The sequence below is a fragment of the Equus caballus genome, chromosome 1 (genome assembly GCF_041296265.1).
Source record: "Equus caballus isolate H_3958 breed thoroughbred chromosome 1, TB-T2T, whole genome shotgun sequence".
NCBI lineage: Eukaryota > Metazoa > Chordata > Mammalia > Perissodactyla > Equidae > Equus > Equus caballus.
Genome location: NC_091684.1, coordinates 135,087,568 through 135,104,684, shown reverse-complemented (window position 1 = coordinate 135,104,684; position 17,117 = coordinate 135,087,568). Strand labels below are relative to the sequence as shown.

Below are 17,117 nucleotides of genomic sequence, written 5' to 3'. Positions count from 1 at the left end.
TATTTGAAAATTGTTTTAAATTGTAAAAAGAGTGAATGTTAAAATATTCTGATAGTCGACTAAATCACTCATGTAAGTTCCAGTGCTCATAAGGGTGTAGCTTAATTCACAAGTTCTATCAAAAGATTGTGGGTATTTATCAGCCTGTATGATACTAACGAAGGCAGTTAATTCAGCAAAATTTGTAATACTTTAAGTAGTTATTTTAATGAATTTAAAAATTTAAATCATATTATTTCAAAATTTAGACATCATATGACTTTATTAATATTGTTATATCATTCCATTTCATGATTCAAATTGTATACCATAAAATTGTTCATTATTGCATACCATCCTGGAGCCTAGCAGCTCGGCCTGACTCTCAGCAGCCTGATGGCCTATGGTAAGGGCTTTGGAACGTGATTCTGGCTGGAATATTTCTTGCAGAAGCCAGGGGAAGGCATGGAAGGGGCACCACGGTGTATGTCTGGCACATGGTGAATGTGGGATCAACTTTGTTCCCTCTCTTCCCTTTCTTTTCCTCCCCACCCAAAAGTTCTGTATATTTGATCAGCTCCAAAACATGCTGAGCCTCTTTGAAATTGTTACTTTGGTTCTTTCCACATGCAGTAAAGTCACTAACCTTTTAAAATGGAAACAAAAACAAAGGCTGTTAGAAAGCAGTTTCCCTCCCGGGTCACCAGCTTTCCCTTGCTGGAGAATAAGCAGTGTTGTGCTGAGACCACAGGCGGGGGCCAGACAAGAGGCCTCAGGTCCAAGGAAGGCGCCTCCAGCTGGGTGTCGACCCTGCTCTTCTGCCAGGAGGAGGGCGCCTGGCCTGCTGGCTGCTCTGAGTTCTGCAGCTCCTGAGTGTATCTTGGTATCAGGGATTCCAACGGTAGGAAAGCCAGGATCCTCTCCAGATGGAAGACCACCAGCCCCGAAGGTGACTGTGATGCTGTAGTTCTTGGCTTCCGAGTGTGCTTTGGCTGTGTATGTTGGATGGAAGGCCTGTCTTGAGTAGACGTGTGTTTGTGTTGTTTAGGGAACGATGGTGCTTAACCACGTGTGCTTTCTGGCTGGGGTCTGGCAGGATGTGAAGGGAGGCAGCCACTATCCTTTGGTGGGTGAGATTTTTCATTATTATGTCGTGTGGGGGGCTGGCATTCTTCCTGTGCTTTAGAGGCCCTTTGGTTTATAGACAAGTGATCTTGAAGCCAAGGGCATAGGCATTGAGGCTTGACTTTGCCACTGACATTCCATTTGACCTCCAGCAATCCATTCTCCATCTCTGGGGTCACTAATTCTTTATTTCTAAATGAATGGTGATAGCCTAGACCATTTCTGAGGGCCTATTTCTCTCCGTTGAGACATGTGAGAAGGCTGGACTTCCGCTCCCACTGAGCAGCCACCTGGGGTGGTCAGAGGAGGCCTGGTGGAGAGTCAGGTTTCTTACCATCACCCAGCAGTAATGAGGCCATGCATCCCCTCCTATCTCCCTGTCCCCCACCCCTGACACCAGTGGTGCCGGTGGAGGCCACATTAGGGACAGTAATGAGGTACTCCTGCCCCCTCTCATCCAGGGAAGTTTCAGTGGAGGGCTGTTGGGGAACTGAAGCTCCCACCACTGCTCAGTAGTAATGATGAGACCCCCTTCCCCCTCGGGTGTCAGCGGAGGCAGAGTGGGGAACCTAGATTTCTGTCCCCACTTAACTATAATGAGGTTGGGTCCCCCTTTCTCTGCTGGAGCAGTGTTTGAGGAAGCCAGCTAAAATGAAAAGTTTAAATAAGATCTGGAGTCTCATAAGATAATACCTAAAATGTCCAGGTTTCAAGTGACAATCATTTGTCATACCAAGAACCAGGAATATCTCAAACTGAATGAAAAAAGACAATCAATAGATGCCAACACTGAGATGACAGAGATGTGAGAATTATCTGACAGATTTTAAAGCAGCCATCATAAAAATGCTTCAGTGAGCAATTATGAACATGCTTAAAACAAATGAGAAAAAAATTTAGTCTCAGCAAAGAAATAGAACACATAAAGAAGAACTGAATGAAAACTTTAGAACTGAAAAATATAACTGAAATAAAGTCTCACTGGGCGAGACAAACAGCAGAATGGAAATGACAAAGGAAAGAATCAGTGAATTTGAAGATATAACCATAAAAATTCCCCAGTCTGAATAAGAGAGAGAAAATAGACTGGGGAAAGAAAAAAAGGACAGATCCTCAGGGACCTGCAGGACTATAACAAAAACTACCATTTGTGTTTTTGAAATCCTACGAGAGAAGAAAGAGGGTGGGGCTTAAAAAGTGCTTGATGAACTAATCGCTGAAAACTTCCTAAAGTTAGGATAAGACATAAATCTACAGATTCAAGAAGTTTAGTGAATTCCTAGGATAAACCCAATGAAATCCGTACCAAGATATGTCATAGTCAAACTTCTGAAAATAATTTTGAAAAAGAAGAATAAAGAAGGAGGAATCAGTCTACCAGGTTTCAAGAGTTAGATAGCTACAGTAATCAAGACAGTATGGTTTTGGCAGAGGGAGAGGCACACAGATCAGTGGAACAGAATAGAGAACCCGGAAGTATGCCCATCTGATTTTTGACAAAGGTGCACGGGGAAATCAGAGAAACACTAACTGTAATCACCTGAATGATGATTTGGAAAAGGCTGGTGGAAGAGGGAGTGAAGAGGAGTGAGTTAATCTGACAGAGAATACAAATGAAGAATTGAGAGTTGGCTTGAGACTGGGCCCAGGGCACACAGGAGGGAGAATCACAGAAGCCCAGGTAAGCTTTGAGCTTTATTCTCTGAAAGGATGGTGTTGCCACCGCTGAAATAGGAAAGCTTGGCAGGAGGGCATGCTGTAGAAATGGTGTCTGGGTCCTTTTTTTATTCATCTTGGGTGGCCTTCAGCAGGAGGAAACTAGTCATACAGGAAAGCGGTCTGAAGGAGAGGGTAGGTCTTGAGATGTTGGATTTTTGAGACCACAGCATGAGATAATAATCAAAGAAGTCAGAGTGTAAGAGTCCTTAACCTGCGTACACAGCTCATTAGTAGGGGCTGGGTTATTGTTGATATTTTTCTAGTCCTGGTTTGGGTCACAGGGAGAGCCAACAAGGCAGAAAAGAGAGGAAGAGAACAGATTTGTGTGGCCACGGATGATGGAGTTCAACAAAAAGGCTATGGTAACAGTTTTATTCTTGCTAAACCCAATTGCCTTTTATTGCCCCCCCTTGATCTCTGGGTGACCTTTGACTCCAGTGACTTGCCTTTCTTGGTTTCCTGGAAAATATTTCCTAATTCTCGGGGTGAGTGTCTGTTTCACATTATCATAATCTTTTAATGACGGCACCTGATTTCAGCTTTACCTAATACCAGCCCATCACAGAATCATGTCAAGGAAGTAAGACTAATTTGCTGGGTTTCTGCTTCCTTCTGTAAGGCTGTATGGAGCCTTTCAGCATACATTGCACAGCAGTGATTGCTACAAATCATTGACTAGATTTCTATCGCTTAAAAAAATAGTGACATAACTCACATGTCAATGCAGAAGCCCCACGAGCCAAGTAGGAAAAGGCAAATCCTTTCCCTTGATGTTCAGAAGCACCAAGGGCAAAGCGTGTGGCTGGCTGATTTATGGTGGCTGAGGCACAGAGAGCCGGATTGCGTTCTGGATGGGCAAATGTGTGGGGGCACTGAGAAAATATCCTGGACTCAAGGCCAAAGCCGTCTTGGAGTGAACAGGCAGGGCACAACCTCATGCACAGCATCTCCCTTGGCTGAAGCCCAGGCTGCAGGCTGCAGGCTGCGAGTTGTGCACCAGGGAAATGTGAACACAAGCAGCTCTCCTGGAAATGTCTATTTGATGTAGTGTTTCAGGGGACCTGAGAGGCAGTTTAATGTAGTGCTAAGACAAGCCATGTCTCCAGCAATCAGTTGGGCTTGGGGTCAGATCATCTTTCTGCTACTTACTAGCTCTGTGACCTCCAGCATATTGCTTCACTGCTTGAAACCTCAGTTTCCTTTTCTGTAAAATGGGGATATCATAGGGTTGTCTTGAAAATCAATTAAAATAACTTTTGACACATAGCAATGGAGATTGGATTGGTGGTTACCACAGGGGAAGGGTGGGGAGGGCAAAAGGGGTGATTAGGCTCACATGTGAGGGGATGAGCTATAATTAGTGTTTGGGTGGTGAACATGGTGTAATCTACACAGAATTTGAAATATATTACGATGTACATCTGAAAGCTATATAATGTTATAATCCAATGTTACTCCAATTAAAAGTAAATTTAAAAAATTTAATTTAAAAAATAATAATAAAATAAAATAAAATAATGTTTGTAAAGTGTTTAGCACAGCCTGTCCTGTATTATACACTTAAAAAAATTTCAAACCCCTAGTCCTGGATTTGCCTCTAATTAGCTGCAATGCCTTCTATCAGTCGTCTTATTTCATTGAGTATCAGTTTATTTGTCTGTGAATCATGATTACAAAATACTGAAATTGGGGAGTTGGGTTAGAATCTCCTAGTTTTTTTGTGCTTTGTGATTTTGTGATGTCAACCTGAAAAATCACAAAGGAAATAATTGATAGATTTAAAGACATAAAATAAAAACTTATTTACGTAAAAATTATCAAGAAAGTTAAAAGAAAAAAATCAAACTGAAAAAACTTGACAAAAAGAGTTAACATCCTTAATATAGAAAGAGCTTCTTAAAGATCAATTCAAAACACTGTGAGCTCTACAAAAAAACTGGAAAAAGAGGTAAAAACTTCACAGACAAGATAGTACACATGGCTAATAAAAAAAGAAATCTGGGGGGGTGGGGAGAGGGCACAAGGGGTGAAGTGGTGGACCTACAACATGACTAACAATAATGTACAACTGTAATTTCACAAGGTTGTTAACTATCATAATCTTAATTAAAAAAATCTGTTTCAACTTTACTAGTAATGTGAGGAATACATATTAAAGTGATTTACTTGGGGATTTTTGCCGATTGTCACACACACACTGAATGCCCACTTTATCCAGGCAAAGTTGTTCACCAAAAGGTTTCCTCCTGGGAATATAAGCAGACCACGTTTTCCACACTTTCTTGCAGTTAGGTGTGGCTATCTGACTAAGCTGGGTAATGGGTTGTGAGTGGCCGTGATTTAAGCTACCTTTGTGAAGCCACTAGTTCCGTCCTCCATGCTTTCTCTTTTCCCTTGTTTGTTCACTGGATGGAAAAAACCAGCTGAGGATTCTGAGGCCCTAGACAATGGTGGAGCCACTAGATGGAAAGAGACTTGGTCCCTGGATGCTGCGTGCCTATGTGGAGAAGAATGCCCCTGCCAACCCACATTAGACAGTGAACTGAGCCAAAAAGTTTTTGTAGTGCTAAGCCGTTGAAATTCTGAGATGATTTGTTGCTGCAGTTAACCTACTGTAACTGATTATGTATCAAATTAGGCAAGATTATAATGCTAACATTATTAGCAAATGTGTCATCCACTGCGTGTGGGATTTCAGGTGGATACACTGTTTTTGAAAATAACCCACAGCTATGAAGGACCTTAAATAGTCATACCTTTTGGCTTAGTGATTCTGTTTTTAGGAACTAAGCAGAGAAGCAGATAAAGAATTTTATACAAAGATGTTCATCACAGATTCCAATAATAAGGAACTTATTAGATATATTATCTGGCTTCCATAGGGTGAACTATTATACAATGCTTAGAAATGTTTCTGCATATTACTAATGAGATGCTTATGATTTAAAGTGAAATGTAGAATGTAAAGCTGTATGTGTGATTTTGCATATGTAAAATATGAAGATAATATGTATAAGCATTAAGCATAGAAAAAAAGACCAGAAGGAAGAACGCCAAAGAGTTTCATGTGGTTAACCTGGATTATGAGTAATTATAACTTTCCTCTTTATGTTTTTCTGTAGTTTTCAGTTTTTCCTCAATAAACAGGTATAATTTTATAGACAGATTTTTTTTTCCAAAAGAATATCCCATTTGCTATGTTCTACCCAGCCCTGAAGTCTCACCTAGACCTATTTTGTGAATGAATGTGATACTGCTCTCTATGAGCTTGTTACTTTAGTGTTAGTGCACTTGGCACACCCTCCTTCTCTGACATGTGTGTGTGCATGTGTGCATAGACACATGCAGATGTACACAGGTGCTTGCCAGAGTGGCAAGAGGCCATTTGTAGATGTCAGGACCTGAGCCTTGTATCAGAAGGAAGAGAAGGAAGGGAAGGTGGACTAGGAGGGTGGCTCAGCCTGAGCCAAAGCTGCCGTTAGTCCCATGGCCACCTGCCTTTGACCAGGGCAACTGGAGAATATATTGGTTTGGGGGATGAGATGGATCATCATCTTGGAGAAGGCCTGGGTAGTTCATTTGAAAATCTTCGGCTCCCATGCAGAGCTCAGCTTGTGGTAGTCTGATCTTGTTTCCTTTGATAACTACAACCCAGGGATTACAGACTGCTCTTGGCAGAGGATGCTGGAGAAAGGTTGAGTCTGAGTGGGGAGGAAGGCTAGAGCCTGTCTCTAGGTGTCTTTGAGTCCTAGGTAGGGTGGCCTGCATCCCATTACAGCTGTTTATTTGTGTGTCCGAGGCTCCAGGAGTAGGGCAGAGAATGTCATTGATGGTGTTAATTTCACAAACGATTAGCAGTTACTACAGAAGAGTGAAGTGTCTATTCAGATCCTGGGCTGAGCAAGTGTCTTGGAAACGCAGCGTGCTCATGCTTGAAGTGAAGGCCGTCCCAGTGAGACTGAATGTAAATTCTTTCTGTCATCAACAGAACACCTGCTGTGCCCAAGGCCCTGTTCTAGGCACCGGGAATATAAAAAATAAGTCTTGGGAAAAATCTTTACTCTTCCCTAGTCCCGTGTTATGGAGAGGAAAGACAAGCACGAAGCGTAGGGACACACTGTGACGGCTGCTAGCTTGGAGTTCTGCATATGGGATTTATACAGCAGTAAAGAAATTTAACCAGGTTTATCAAGTGCTGTAAATCAAATGACTGTGTAATATTTGGGGAAGAGAAAGTGCTTTTACTCCAAATGCATGTCTCCCCTTAGATCTGCAGTATCGTGTCATCGGAAATTGAAAAAGCAACTTTGTGCAGAAGCAGGAACAAATGGCTCACTAATTTTAAATATCTTGCCTGCCTGATATTTCTGCCCTTGAATGTTTTCCTTAGTTACCTGGGAAACACTTTTTAGGACTGGAAACAAATATAAACCACATCAGTGTTAATGACCATGAAAATGATGCAGTTTGTGTTGAAATCCTTAACTAATCTGTGCTGACTACCTAATTCCTCCAGGTAAGAAAGGAGAAGTAAGGTGTTTTCTTTAATGAATAACAAAACCCACTGTAATGTGTTAGCTTGAAAGTATCCAGGGAGTTTTAATAGAGCTTCTCAACATTTTTTCTTAATTCAAATTCTATGGGTTTTCACATTGCTGTGGGCCAGCCAGCCAGTTTGCAGTATGGAGGTTTGATGGGAAGAAATGAGTTCTGTGGCTGAGTTTGAAAATGACAGAGAAAAAAGGATAGCCTCTGCAAGGGGGTAGGAACAAAGACCGAGAGCAGAGGGGGTTTAGGGGAGCATTCCTCTGGCTGGGCTCAGCCCAGTAGGAAGAGGCTGGAAATGTGACTGGGCGGGGGCTCCGAGGTCAGCTTCCCTGAATCCCCTGCTGCCTGGGGCAGGATTTCCTGAAAGGGCTGTGGCGAGTGATGACGGCCACCAGAGGGCTTGGGAGGGTTGCACTCTCCGTGGAGGCAGCACACATCCATGGTGGGTTAGCGCCTCCATTCTGTTCCTAGGGCAGTCTGTAGATGTTTGCTGAGCATCAGCAATAGCAGACAGAGAGAAATCAGACATGGTCCCTGCTTTCAAAGCAGTGAAAGTCTGTTAGAGACACATGCTGTTCATCCTTCATTCATTCATCCATTCGTTCGTTCATCTGTTAATTCATCAAACTCTTGTTGCATGGCTACCTGTACCAGGCAAAGATGAGTAAAGATGTAAAGATGAGTAAAACATATCCCTTGCCTTCAGGAGCTCCCCATCCATAAGGGCCAAGCAGAAACAGAGCGTGTCTGGTGTTTGTTAGAAGAGGAGAGAACCCCTTCTCTTTTAAGCTTCTAGACCCTGTCCTGTACCTCTCACTGTTGGCTGGCTGATTTGCCCACCATGTTGTTAATGATGTCTATTCAAAGGATATCCCTCCCTTTATTCTTCTCGCTTGCTCTGAATAATCTTTTCATATTAAGTGGGACATATCTTGAAGAAATAAGAACTCCCCTTTATCTGCCTCTTGTTTTCTGGCTGCTCTTCTTGGCAGCTTCTTGCTTCTCCAGCCAAAGCTCTTTCTCCAAAATCCATTGTGTCTTCTCAGGTAAAGGGTGTGGGGGACACCCTGCACATCCTTATTTGGCCTGACCACCACCTTGGGACAGTGTAGGACAGCCTCCTCCTTGATTTCCACTCCTGTGCTGGCTCCTTCTTTGCCTCCTCTTTTGGTCTGCTGGGCACCGGTTGGATCCTTGGTCCTCTACCCTGTGTCATTCATTCACACTATGCTCTCTCTCCAGTAGCGAGTTTGTTCATTCCCAAAACACACGAGTCCCTTGTTTTTTTTTTTTTGAAGGCGCCAGAAGCTTTCATATTTCCCCAGACCTCGTCCCTCATCCAGCTATTAGTTCCTTGTGCTTGAGATGCTGGCTCTAGTTCTTCTGATTCCTTAAAGCCCACCTGGTCCATGGAGGCATCCCCAAACACCCAGGAGGCAGTCAAGGTAGAGTTCAGAGCACTCTGGAGCCAGACTGCCTGGGTTTCAAACATGTACTGCCACTTAGTAGCTGTGGGTCTTAGGAAAATCCACTAACCTTTCTGTGCCTCAGTTTTCTCCTCTGTAACCTGGGGGCAGTACGAGTAACTACTTCACAGAGTTGTTAGGAGATTAAATGAGCCATTACATGAAGTTCTTAGTGCAGTGCCTAGTACAGTCATGCATCGTTTAATGACGGGGATACCTTCTGAGAAATGTGATTCTGTCGTTGTGCAAACATCATAGAGTGTACTTATACAAACCAAGATGCTGTAGCCTACTACACACCTAGGCTATATGGTATAATCTTATGGGACCACCATTGTACGTGCGATCTGTCATTGACCAAAACGTTGTTATGGGGTGCGTGACCATATATAACAAGAATAATGTAAGTGCTAACCATAGAAGTCTACTGTGCTATTTACTTCCTTGGAATTCTGGGGTTCCTTTTTGCCTGTGCCAGCCATGGAGTACTCATTCTCATGTAATTTATCGTTGTTAAGGAAATATTCATTTATGTACTTACTTATTTATTGATTTGCCTCAGTAAGAGTGTAAACTCCTTAAGGATAGGGGTCCCTCCCTGTCATAGTTAGTATCTTGCATGAAGCCTAACCCAATAGGCACTGAATGCTCCTTAGTTGGTGACTAGATTGCCCCACATATGAATACTCCAGGACCTCAGGGTGACTGCTGCCAGCCCTGCAGGAGACATGGGGCCAGTCTGCTATGTTGTGATTTGAGGAGTCTATGCAGCTTATCCACTGAGGCCTAGAATGTTCCTTTATCTCCAAACTCTTACTCGAGATGACACCTGGGAAAAGATCTGAACCAGCAACAGACATAGTCAGCCTCTGTTTTGATGATTTAAGCCAATCCTTTCTGTATGCAGGTAGAAGGCAGTGTTGAATGATGGATAAGTACATAAACTTTGGGCTCTGGCTGCCTGAGTTTGAATCCTGACTCTCCCACCAACTAGCTGGGTGACTTTGGAAAAGTTACTAAACTTCTCTGTACCTCCATTCCCCAGTGGTACCTTCTTCAAAGGGTTCTTGTGAGGATAAAATGAGTTAATACATGTGAGGTGCTTAGAATACCAGCTAACCCATGGTAACCACTCATGGTAACTGTTTGATCCTCAGCCACATTATTATTGTTATCTGACATAATAGATTATTAAGTTGTTCATCGTGGCTCACTTTGCTCTAGGTGATGATCATGGCACAATAAACCGTTATGCCCTGAAATGTTTTATCCCCCAGCAAATCTGTGAGGTACACAGAGTCCCTTGGGATGGCATCCATTCACTGATTCATTTATCCATTCATTCATTTGTTGAGTGTCTGGCTATGCGTGATTCTTTCCTAGGTGGGAGACAGTGAGTCTAATAGAGCGAAAAGAGGAGCAACTCAGCTGTCAGTGGTCAGTATTCAAGTCCCAGCCCTACCCTCGACCCTCTATGTGGCCTCAGTTTTGCTGTGAGGATTAAATAACATGACTCATGTTCCCTATCAGGTGCGTAGTAAAAGTTGATTTCTGACTCCTCTTCCACTTTCTTGATAATGGAAGACAGAGGAGGGCTGGACACACTGATACGGAGAGCCCACATCCTGGTACTTTTGTCCTCAGACAACTGGAATGTCAGGAAGGGGGCAGTGCGAACAGCGGGCCAGGGTTCTGCCAGAAGTTTGCATAAATGGTGGCAGGGCAGGAGAACGTGTTGGTGATGCTGATGAAGACAGGATTGGGCAGGCTGTAGGCCCAGTGCAGAGGCTTCTATTCTGTCAGGGCCCTCAGAGAGCGGCTTTCTTAGAGGAGTGGGCAGGTTCTGAGACTCGCCCTCACCATGTGTTACTGGGCCTGATTTGGGGTCTGGAACTGCCTCCCTCTGAAATCCCTGGTCCTCATTCTTGTGCTGGTGAGTCACTTCCTCTCCGTCAGGGACTTGGGCTTTTGTTTGTCTGGGTGGTTACTGTACATTGTGGGAGTTCCAGAGGGAGAAGCCTGTGTGTGGGAGAGAGGGAGGTGGAACCGGCGCCTGTAGTTGGGATGTGGCCTCGAAGTGGGCCATTCCTGAACCCAGACATGAGAGGCTGAGCAGATCCTTCTCGTCTAGGATGTAGGCTGAAATCAGGCAGGGTCTTCCAGAAGCTCTGTCAGGCCGTGAGGAGAAGGGGCGGGAAAGATACTCAGAGGTGGGCCTATGGGTAAGGGGTAGCAGAATAGCGTGGTTGTCCAGCGCACAGTGGCATCTTCTGGGGTGAGGGGAGCCATCTTCTGGCCTGGGTTAGATTCATCCCAGTCCTTCTTTGTGTCCCCGCTGTCCTGAGCCTTGGAGCCCCCTGCCACTTCCTCCTGGTATGTGGGGACTGTGACTTTGGCCTGAACCGAATCAGCCTTCCTGTAGGATCTTTGTGGAAAGGAGAGGTGGGGCCTCCATCCCCCAGGGAGTGTATGTTCTAACAGAAACTAGATTGTTCGATTTTTTTGTTCACTGTCAAGAAAGGTTATAAATCAACAGCAGCAAACCTCAAAAGGCGGACACGGCTCCACAGATAGCCTGTTTACTCAGCCAGCTTGCCTGGTGCTCTGTTGCCAAACGCATTTTCCGGAAACCTCACTTTCATTAGGCCCCTCCCTACTCCAGAACCTAAATGGCTCTTTCTTGCCCATCTCCTCAAAATCCTCCTGGCGCCGTTTTTCAAGGGCTTGGATAACATGGCCTTGCGTCGTCTTCACGGTGGTATTCCTCCCATCACAGTTAGAATCTGGTCTTCCCGATTTTAAACTTTCTGACTGAGCCACAGTAAGAAGTACTTAGCCTTACTGTGCATAGTAACACTAGAATTTTCTCTTCTCTCATTCTTTTCTATTTCATTAAAAAAAGTGTAGGTCATGACCCGTGAAATTGATTTGATGACAGACTCATGGGTCATGACCCACAGTTTGAAAAGCAGAGCCGATTTACCACAGTCCTGATCATGGAAGCACAAGCGAGCACTGAGGAAATGGCAGAGCTGGGACAGGCTCGTCACCCACATCCTGAGAAAAGAGTGACTCATTGAAGCTGACAAGAAGTTGGTCAAAAAACATTCTAGATTAGTGGCCTCCAAAATTTTTTTTTTGGATTGCACACCCCATCAGTAAAAAATGTTTGAGCGTATTACTCCAATCTATGTTTGGTTATTTTTTTAACCTATCAGTTTATGATGTGACCACATAAAACATATATTTGAAATATAAATTTAAAAGGATGAGATAAAGATGAAAGAAGCCATATTTTAAAATGACGTACTAATCATGATGGCTTCATTTTATTATCAGCAAATATCCGAAGGCAAAATACTCACAGAGGACGAGGTTCATGGTTATCTGCAGCAGCTGTAAATCTATTTTCAAAATGTTTTGATAATTTAAGATGCTTTTCTGGGTGACTTCTTGTCAGATTTGGAGACCGCTGCTTTCCGTCACAAATACCTCCCTCAACATTGCCCTTCCTTTCTGGCAAAACCAGAAAAGCTCCGCTAGCCCCTCCTTTGCCACCTCCATCCGCTGGAAATCTGTAGGGAGGCGTCTTTGGCACCTCGCTTTCCCTTGTCCTCCTCAGCCATTCCTTTACCATACTCTGGGAGTTTTACCTCTCAGTGGAGGGTAACCTCTCCCCATGTCCTCCTTCCTTTGCTGTCTTCCCACCACACTGCCTCCTCCTTCCTCCCAGCTCCTCGCACACCTTTACACCTGTGATTCCCCTTCCCTGGGATGCCCCCTGCCCTCCTCCGCTGGCTGACTCCAGCTCCCCTGTCAAGCCCCAGAATGAAAGTCACTTCTCAGAGGGACCTTCTCTGACCACTGCCTAGGATATTTATTTTTTTTTCAGGAAGATTAGCTCTGAGCTAACATCCGCCACCAATCCTCCTCTTTTTGCTGAGGAAGACTGGCCCTGAGCTAACATCTGTGCCCATCTTCCTCTACATTATATCTGGGATGCCTGCCACAGCATGACTTGACAAGTGGTGCATAGGTCCGGACTTGGGATGCAAACCGGTGAACCCCGGGCTGCCGAAGTGGAGCTGTGAACTAAACCGCTATGCCACTGGGCTGGCCCCTGCCTAGGATGCTTTTTGAGGCACCTTGGACTTTCTTTAATGACTTTTATCACAGTTTTATTTTTATACCTGTATGTGTTTCAGTTTGTTTAAAGTGTATAGCCCTCTAGCATCTAGGCTGTAATTTCCTTGAGGGCAGGGACCACACAGCAGAGGCCTGCTGTGGTGTGTGTCTAGCACCCAGGTCATGCAATCTCAATAAATATTTAATAGTCCCAACAACCCTATGAGGTGGTTACAAACAGTGTCCCCATTTGTGTGTGTGTGGGTTTTTTTTGGAGGGGCGGAAGATTGGCCCTGAGCTAACATCTGGGCCAATCTTCCTCTGTTTTATGTGGGATGCCGCCACAGCATAGTTTGACTAATGGTGCTGGGTCCACACCCAGGATCTGGGCCTGTGAACCCTGGGCCGCTGAAGCAGAGTGTGAGAACTTAACCATTACCCCACCAGGCTGGCCCCAAACATCATCCTCACTTTACAGGTGAGGAAATTGAAAGATAAAAGGGTTAATTGCCAAGGGTCATCTGGTTAATAAATGGGGATGTTGGTCTCAGACCCAGGTCTTTTGGATTACAGTGTGTACTCTTACCAACTCCTCTTGCTTGTTCATCTGTAGCCTGTGTAGGCTAAGGGCTGGTTTTAAGTCCCATCTTCCTTGCTGATGCCCGCCCAGAAGGATTCTCCTTCTCTTGAACTAGCTCGATTTGTACTTAGGGTCTCTATGAAACACCATCTACCCTGTGTTGTTCCGGATAACACCATCCTTTTCACCAGACAACAACATGTCCCTACATCTTTATCCACCGAAGCTAGATCGTAAAGTGAGACCCTGTCTGGACTCATCCTTCTCTTGAATCGCATAGCACCATGTATTGAACAAATAGTTACTGATTAGTTGATCGTTATCAGGAGCTTGGCAGAGATTTCCCGTGACTCCCGACTTAAATCCCGTCTTTGTGCATACCTGCTCCCCAGCCAAGAGCAGGAAGCCCGCACCTCGGATTCAGAGGAGTATTGACTATTCCAATTTGCACTTGTTGGCTTTCTTCCTGGTGTATCTCAGTGTAACTTCTGGCTGAGACCCAAGACTCTAAGGGTCTTCAATACCATGAGTAGTTTCATGAGTTGCTGATGGCTAATTAGGGGTGATTACAATTAAGAGGCTTTACTTTCTTAATAACCCCTAGCAAGGACTTGTGGTAACTTTTGAAATCTTGATTATTCTCCCCTGCAAATGGAATTTTCTGATTCTCATGATTGTCTTTTCTTAAATGGTTACAATTTGTCTCTCCATCCCCCATTTCTAGGGAGAGGAAATCTGAAGTCCTGGGAAGACTTCGGAAATCAATGCTTGTGGAAAACTCTGGCTTTATTAGAGAGGACCCCTGGGCACACCTTGAAAACTTGCTTCGTTTGTTTGTCTTTCCCTGAAAGGCGGTGCGGGAGGAGAGGAGGCTGGCCCATGGTTTTTCTTCTCAAGTTACATTATGTTCCAACCAACTCTCCCATCCCCCGATTTTTGATGCTATTTATAATTGACTTTTGAAACTGCTGCCTCGCTTGACAATGTTTAGAAATTCTGTTTAGTGAGGGCCTCTGAATAAGGCAGGATTTGTTGGCAAGGGGTTTTACCTTCCTGTTTTTACTATGATAACACATTTTAAGTGTTGCTTCACCTCTTCTTTCATCAGTATCATCAGAGCTACTTGTTATTGCGGGTCACTCTACTCTAGTGCTGGACTAAGCATATACATGTGTCCATTCATTTAATCTTCATGACCTGCAGCAGTTCTGTAGGCAGTATTATTATTTTTTTTTTTTGAGGAAGATTAGCCCTGAGCTAACATCTGCTTCCAATCCTCCTCTTTTTGCTGAGGAAGACTGGCCCTGAGCTAACATCCATGCCCATCTTCCTCTACTTTATATGTGGGACGCCTACCACAGCATGGCTTGCCACGTGGTGCCATGTCCGCACCCGGGATCCGAACCGGCAAGCCCTGGGCCGCTGAAGCAGAACGCACAAACTTAACTGCTGTGCCACCAGGCCAGCCCCTGTAGGCAGTATTTTTTAAACAGTTTAAACAATTTTTAAACAGTTGAGATGTAATTCATGTACCATTCACTTCACCAATTTAGAGCGTACAAGTCAATGGCTTTTAGGATACTCACAGGGTTGTGCAACCATCACCACAATCTAACTTTAGAACATTTTTGTCACCCCAGGAGGAAACATTTTACCCTCCCCATGACCCCTCTCCACCCCCCGACCCTGGCAACCACTAATATACTTTCTGTCTCTATAGATTTGCTTTTTCTGGACATTTCCTATGAATGGGATCATACAATATATGTGGCCTTTTGTGTCTGGCTTCTTTTATGTAGGATGATGTTTTCAGAGCTCATCCATGTTGTAGCGTATATCAGTATGCCATCTATTTTTATTGTTAAGCAGTATTTTTACCTCTACTGTACAGCTGGGGAAACCGAGACACACAAGGGTGAAATGAGTTTCCTGTGGTCTAGTAGCCTTTAACAGATGGAGCTAGATTTCCAGTGCGGGTTTGCCTAATGCCAATTCTGCTATTAGCTTGGAGTCAGAGGTCATTATACTAATAGTAATTTATTGAACATCTTCTGTGGAACAGTCACTGTACTGAGTGTCCAGTAAATTTGCTACCTCATACTCATACATAATCAGATTTCAGTTTGAAAATCTGGTTACCATAAATGGGTAGTGGCATTTTTGTTTCAGTGTCTTCCATTTGCTCACTTCTGGTTTCATTGGCTGACTTAAGCTCTAGAATCTTTCTAAGAAAATGATGCTAAAAATAGCATTGTTTTTCCTTCTGTAGGATTTGAACACCACTCTCATCTGCAGAAAATTGGCAACATCTCCGAGGAGCCCTTGCTTTACCTGGGACCCCCAGCATCATGGTTGTTCCCCGTTTCATGGAGTCTTTCAGGTCAGTAGAAAACCTTTTAAAAAGAAAATAGGAGAATAAGAAATTTGATATTTGTTTTACTATATAGTTTCTTTTAGTAACCAGCCTTGAGGGTCTGCCTCTCACTGACATTTTTGATAGACTATGCACATATGTGAATAAGTTTGCTATTCACAAAGGCCACCGAGGCCTAGGGATCTGTGTCCTGTGCAAGGAGGTGCTTTGACTGAGATCCAAGTGGCTTGGTTTCTAGGCTGTGCCCTGCTATTTGCTAGGAGTCCTCTAGGCCTCAGATTTTTTTTTTTTTTAATAAAGGTGTTACTGGATCAGTGGATATTTATCCTAGTTGCACAATGGAATTATCTGAAGAACTTGAAAAAATATTGTTCTCTGGCTGCATCCCCACAGATTTTGACTTAATTGATCTGCTATACTTAAAAGGTGACCTCTGTGCTCCCTTCTGCTGAAAACATCTATGTCTTTCATCTGCATATTTCATTTGATCCTAATATCAACCATGGGCAGTCCATAGAAGAAATAGTATTACCTCTGTTTTGTAGATCAGAAAATCATTGCTCAGGGGCTGGCCCTGTGGCCAAGTCATTAAGTTTGCACTGTCGGCTTTGGCAGCCAGGGGTTTGCGGGTTCAGATCCCTGGCATGGACCTACACACTGCTCATCAAGCTGTGCTGGGGCAGCGTCTCACATACAAAAAAATAGAGAAAGATTGGCACAGATATTAGCTCAGCGACAATCTTCCTCGAGCAAAAAGAGGAAGATTGGCAACGGATGTTAGCTCAGCACCAGTCTTCCTCACACACGCACACAAAGAAAACTGTTGCTCAGAGAGCGTAACTCCTGGGGGCCACTTTCCTCTAGGGCAGAGTCAGGAGAGGGGCTCTGTTCTCGGGAACCGTAGTCCACGTGGCTGAGGCTGTTTTCCAACTTTTCTTTAAACTAATAGACCCTTTTAAAAATTCTTTAATCAAAATCCTATGTAAAATCTCATTATATAAAATAGCCAATGGCAGTATTCTATTAAGATAAATTTATTTTATAAGTTCAAATTTGTAATATTTAAACCTTATGAGATAAATGAGTCTGTTCTGTTAAACTCCAACATTGGAAATCAGGATTTATGGATGAGAGCTTATACATTGGCCTCAGCATCTCGTTTATTCTGTGACCTGTTTTAGCTGCACAGTGTTAAGAAAAT

The 17,117-nt window shown here is 43.8% G+C and overlaps 1 protein-coding gene across 3 annotated transcripts in view; it reads left to right on the top strand.

Annotated features, from left to right (window-relative positions):
• Positions 1-17,117, top strand: part of THSD4 (thrombospondin type 1 domain containing 4) — a 551,036-nt gene that overhangs the window by 10,715 nt on the left and 523,204 nt on the right. For all 3 annotated transcript variants that reach the window (XM_023654473.2, XM_070234557.1, XM_023654479.2), the window contains exon 2: positions 15,812-15,922. In XM_023654473.2, the coding sequence (XP_023510241.1) occupies positions 15,891-15,922 (32 nt within the window). In that variant the 5' untranslated portion in view covers positions 15,812-15,890. The remainder of the gene's footprint in view (positions 1-15,811; positions 15,923-17,117) is intronic.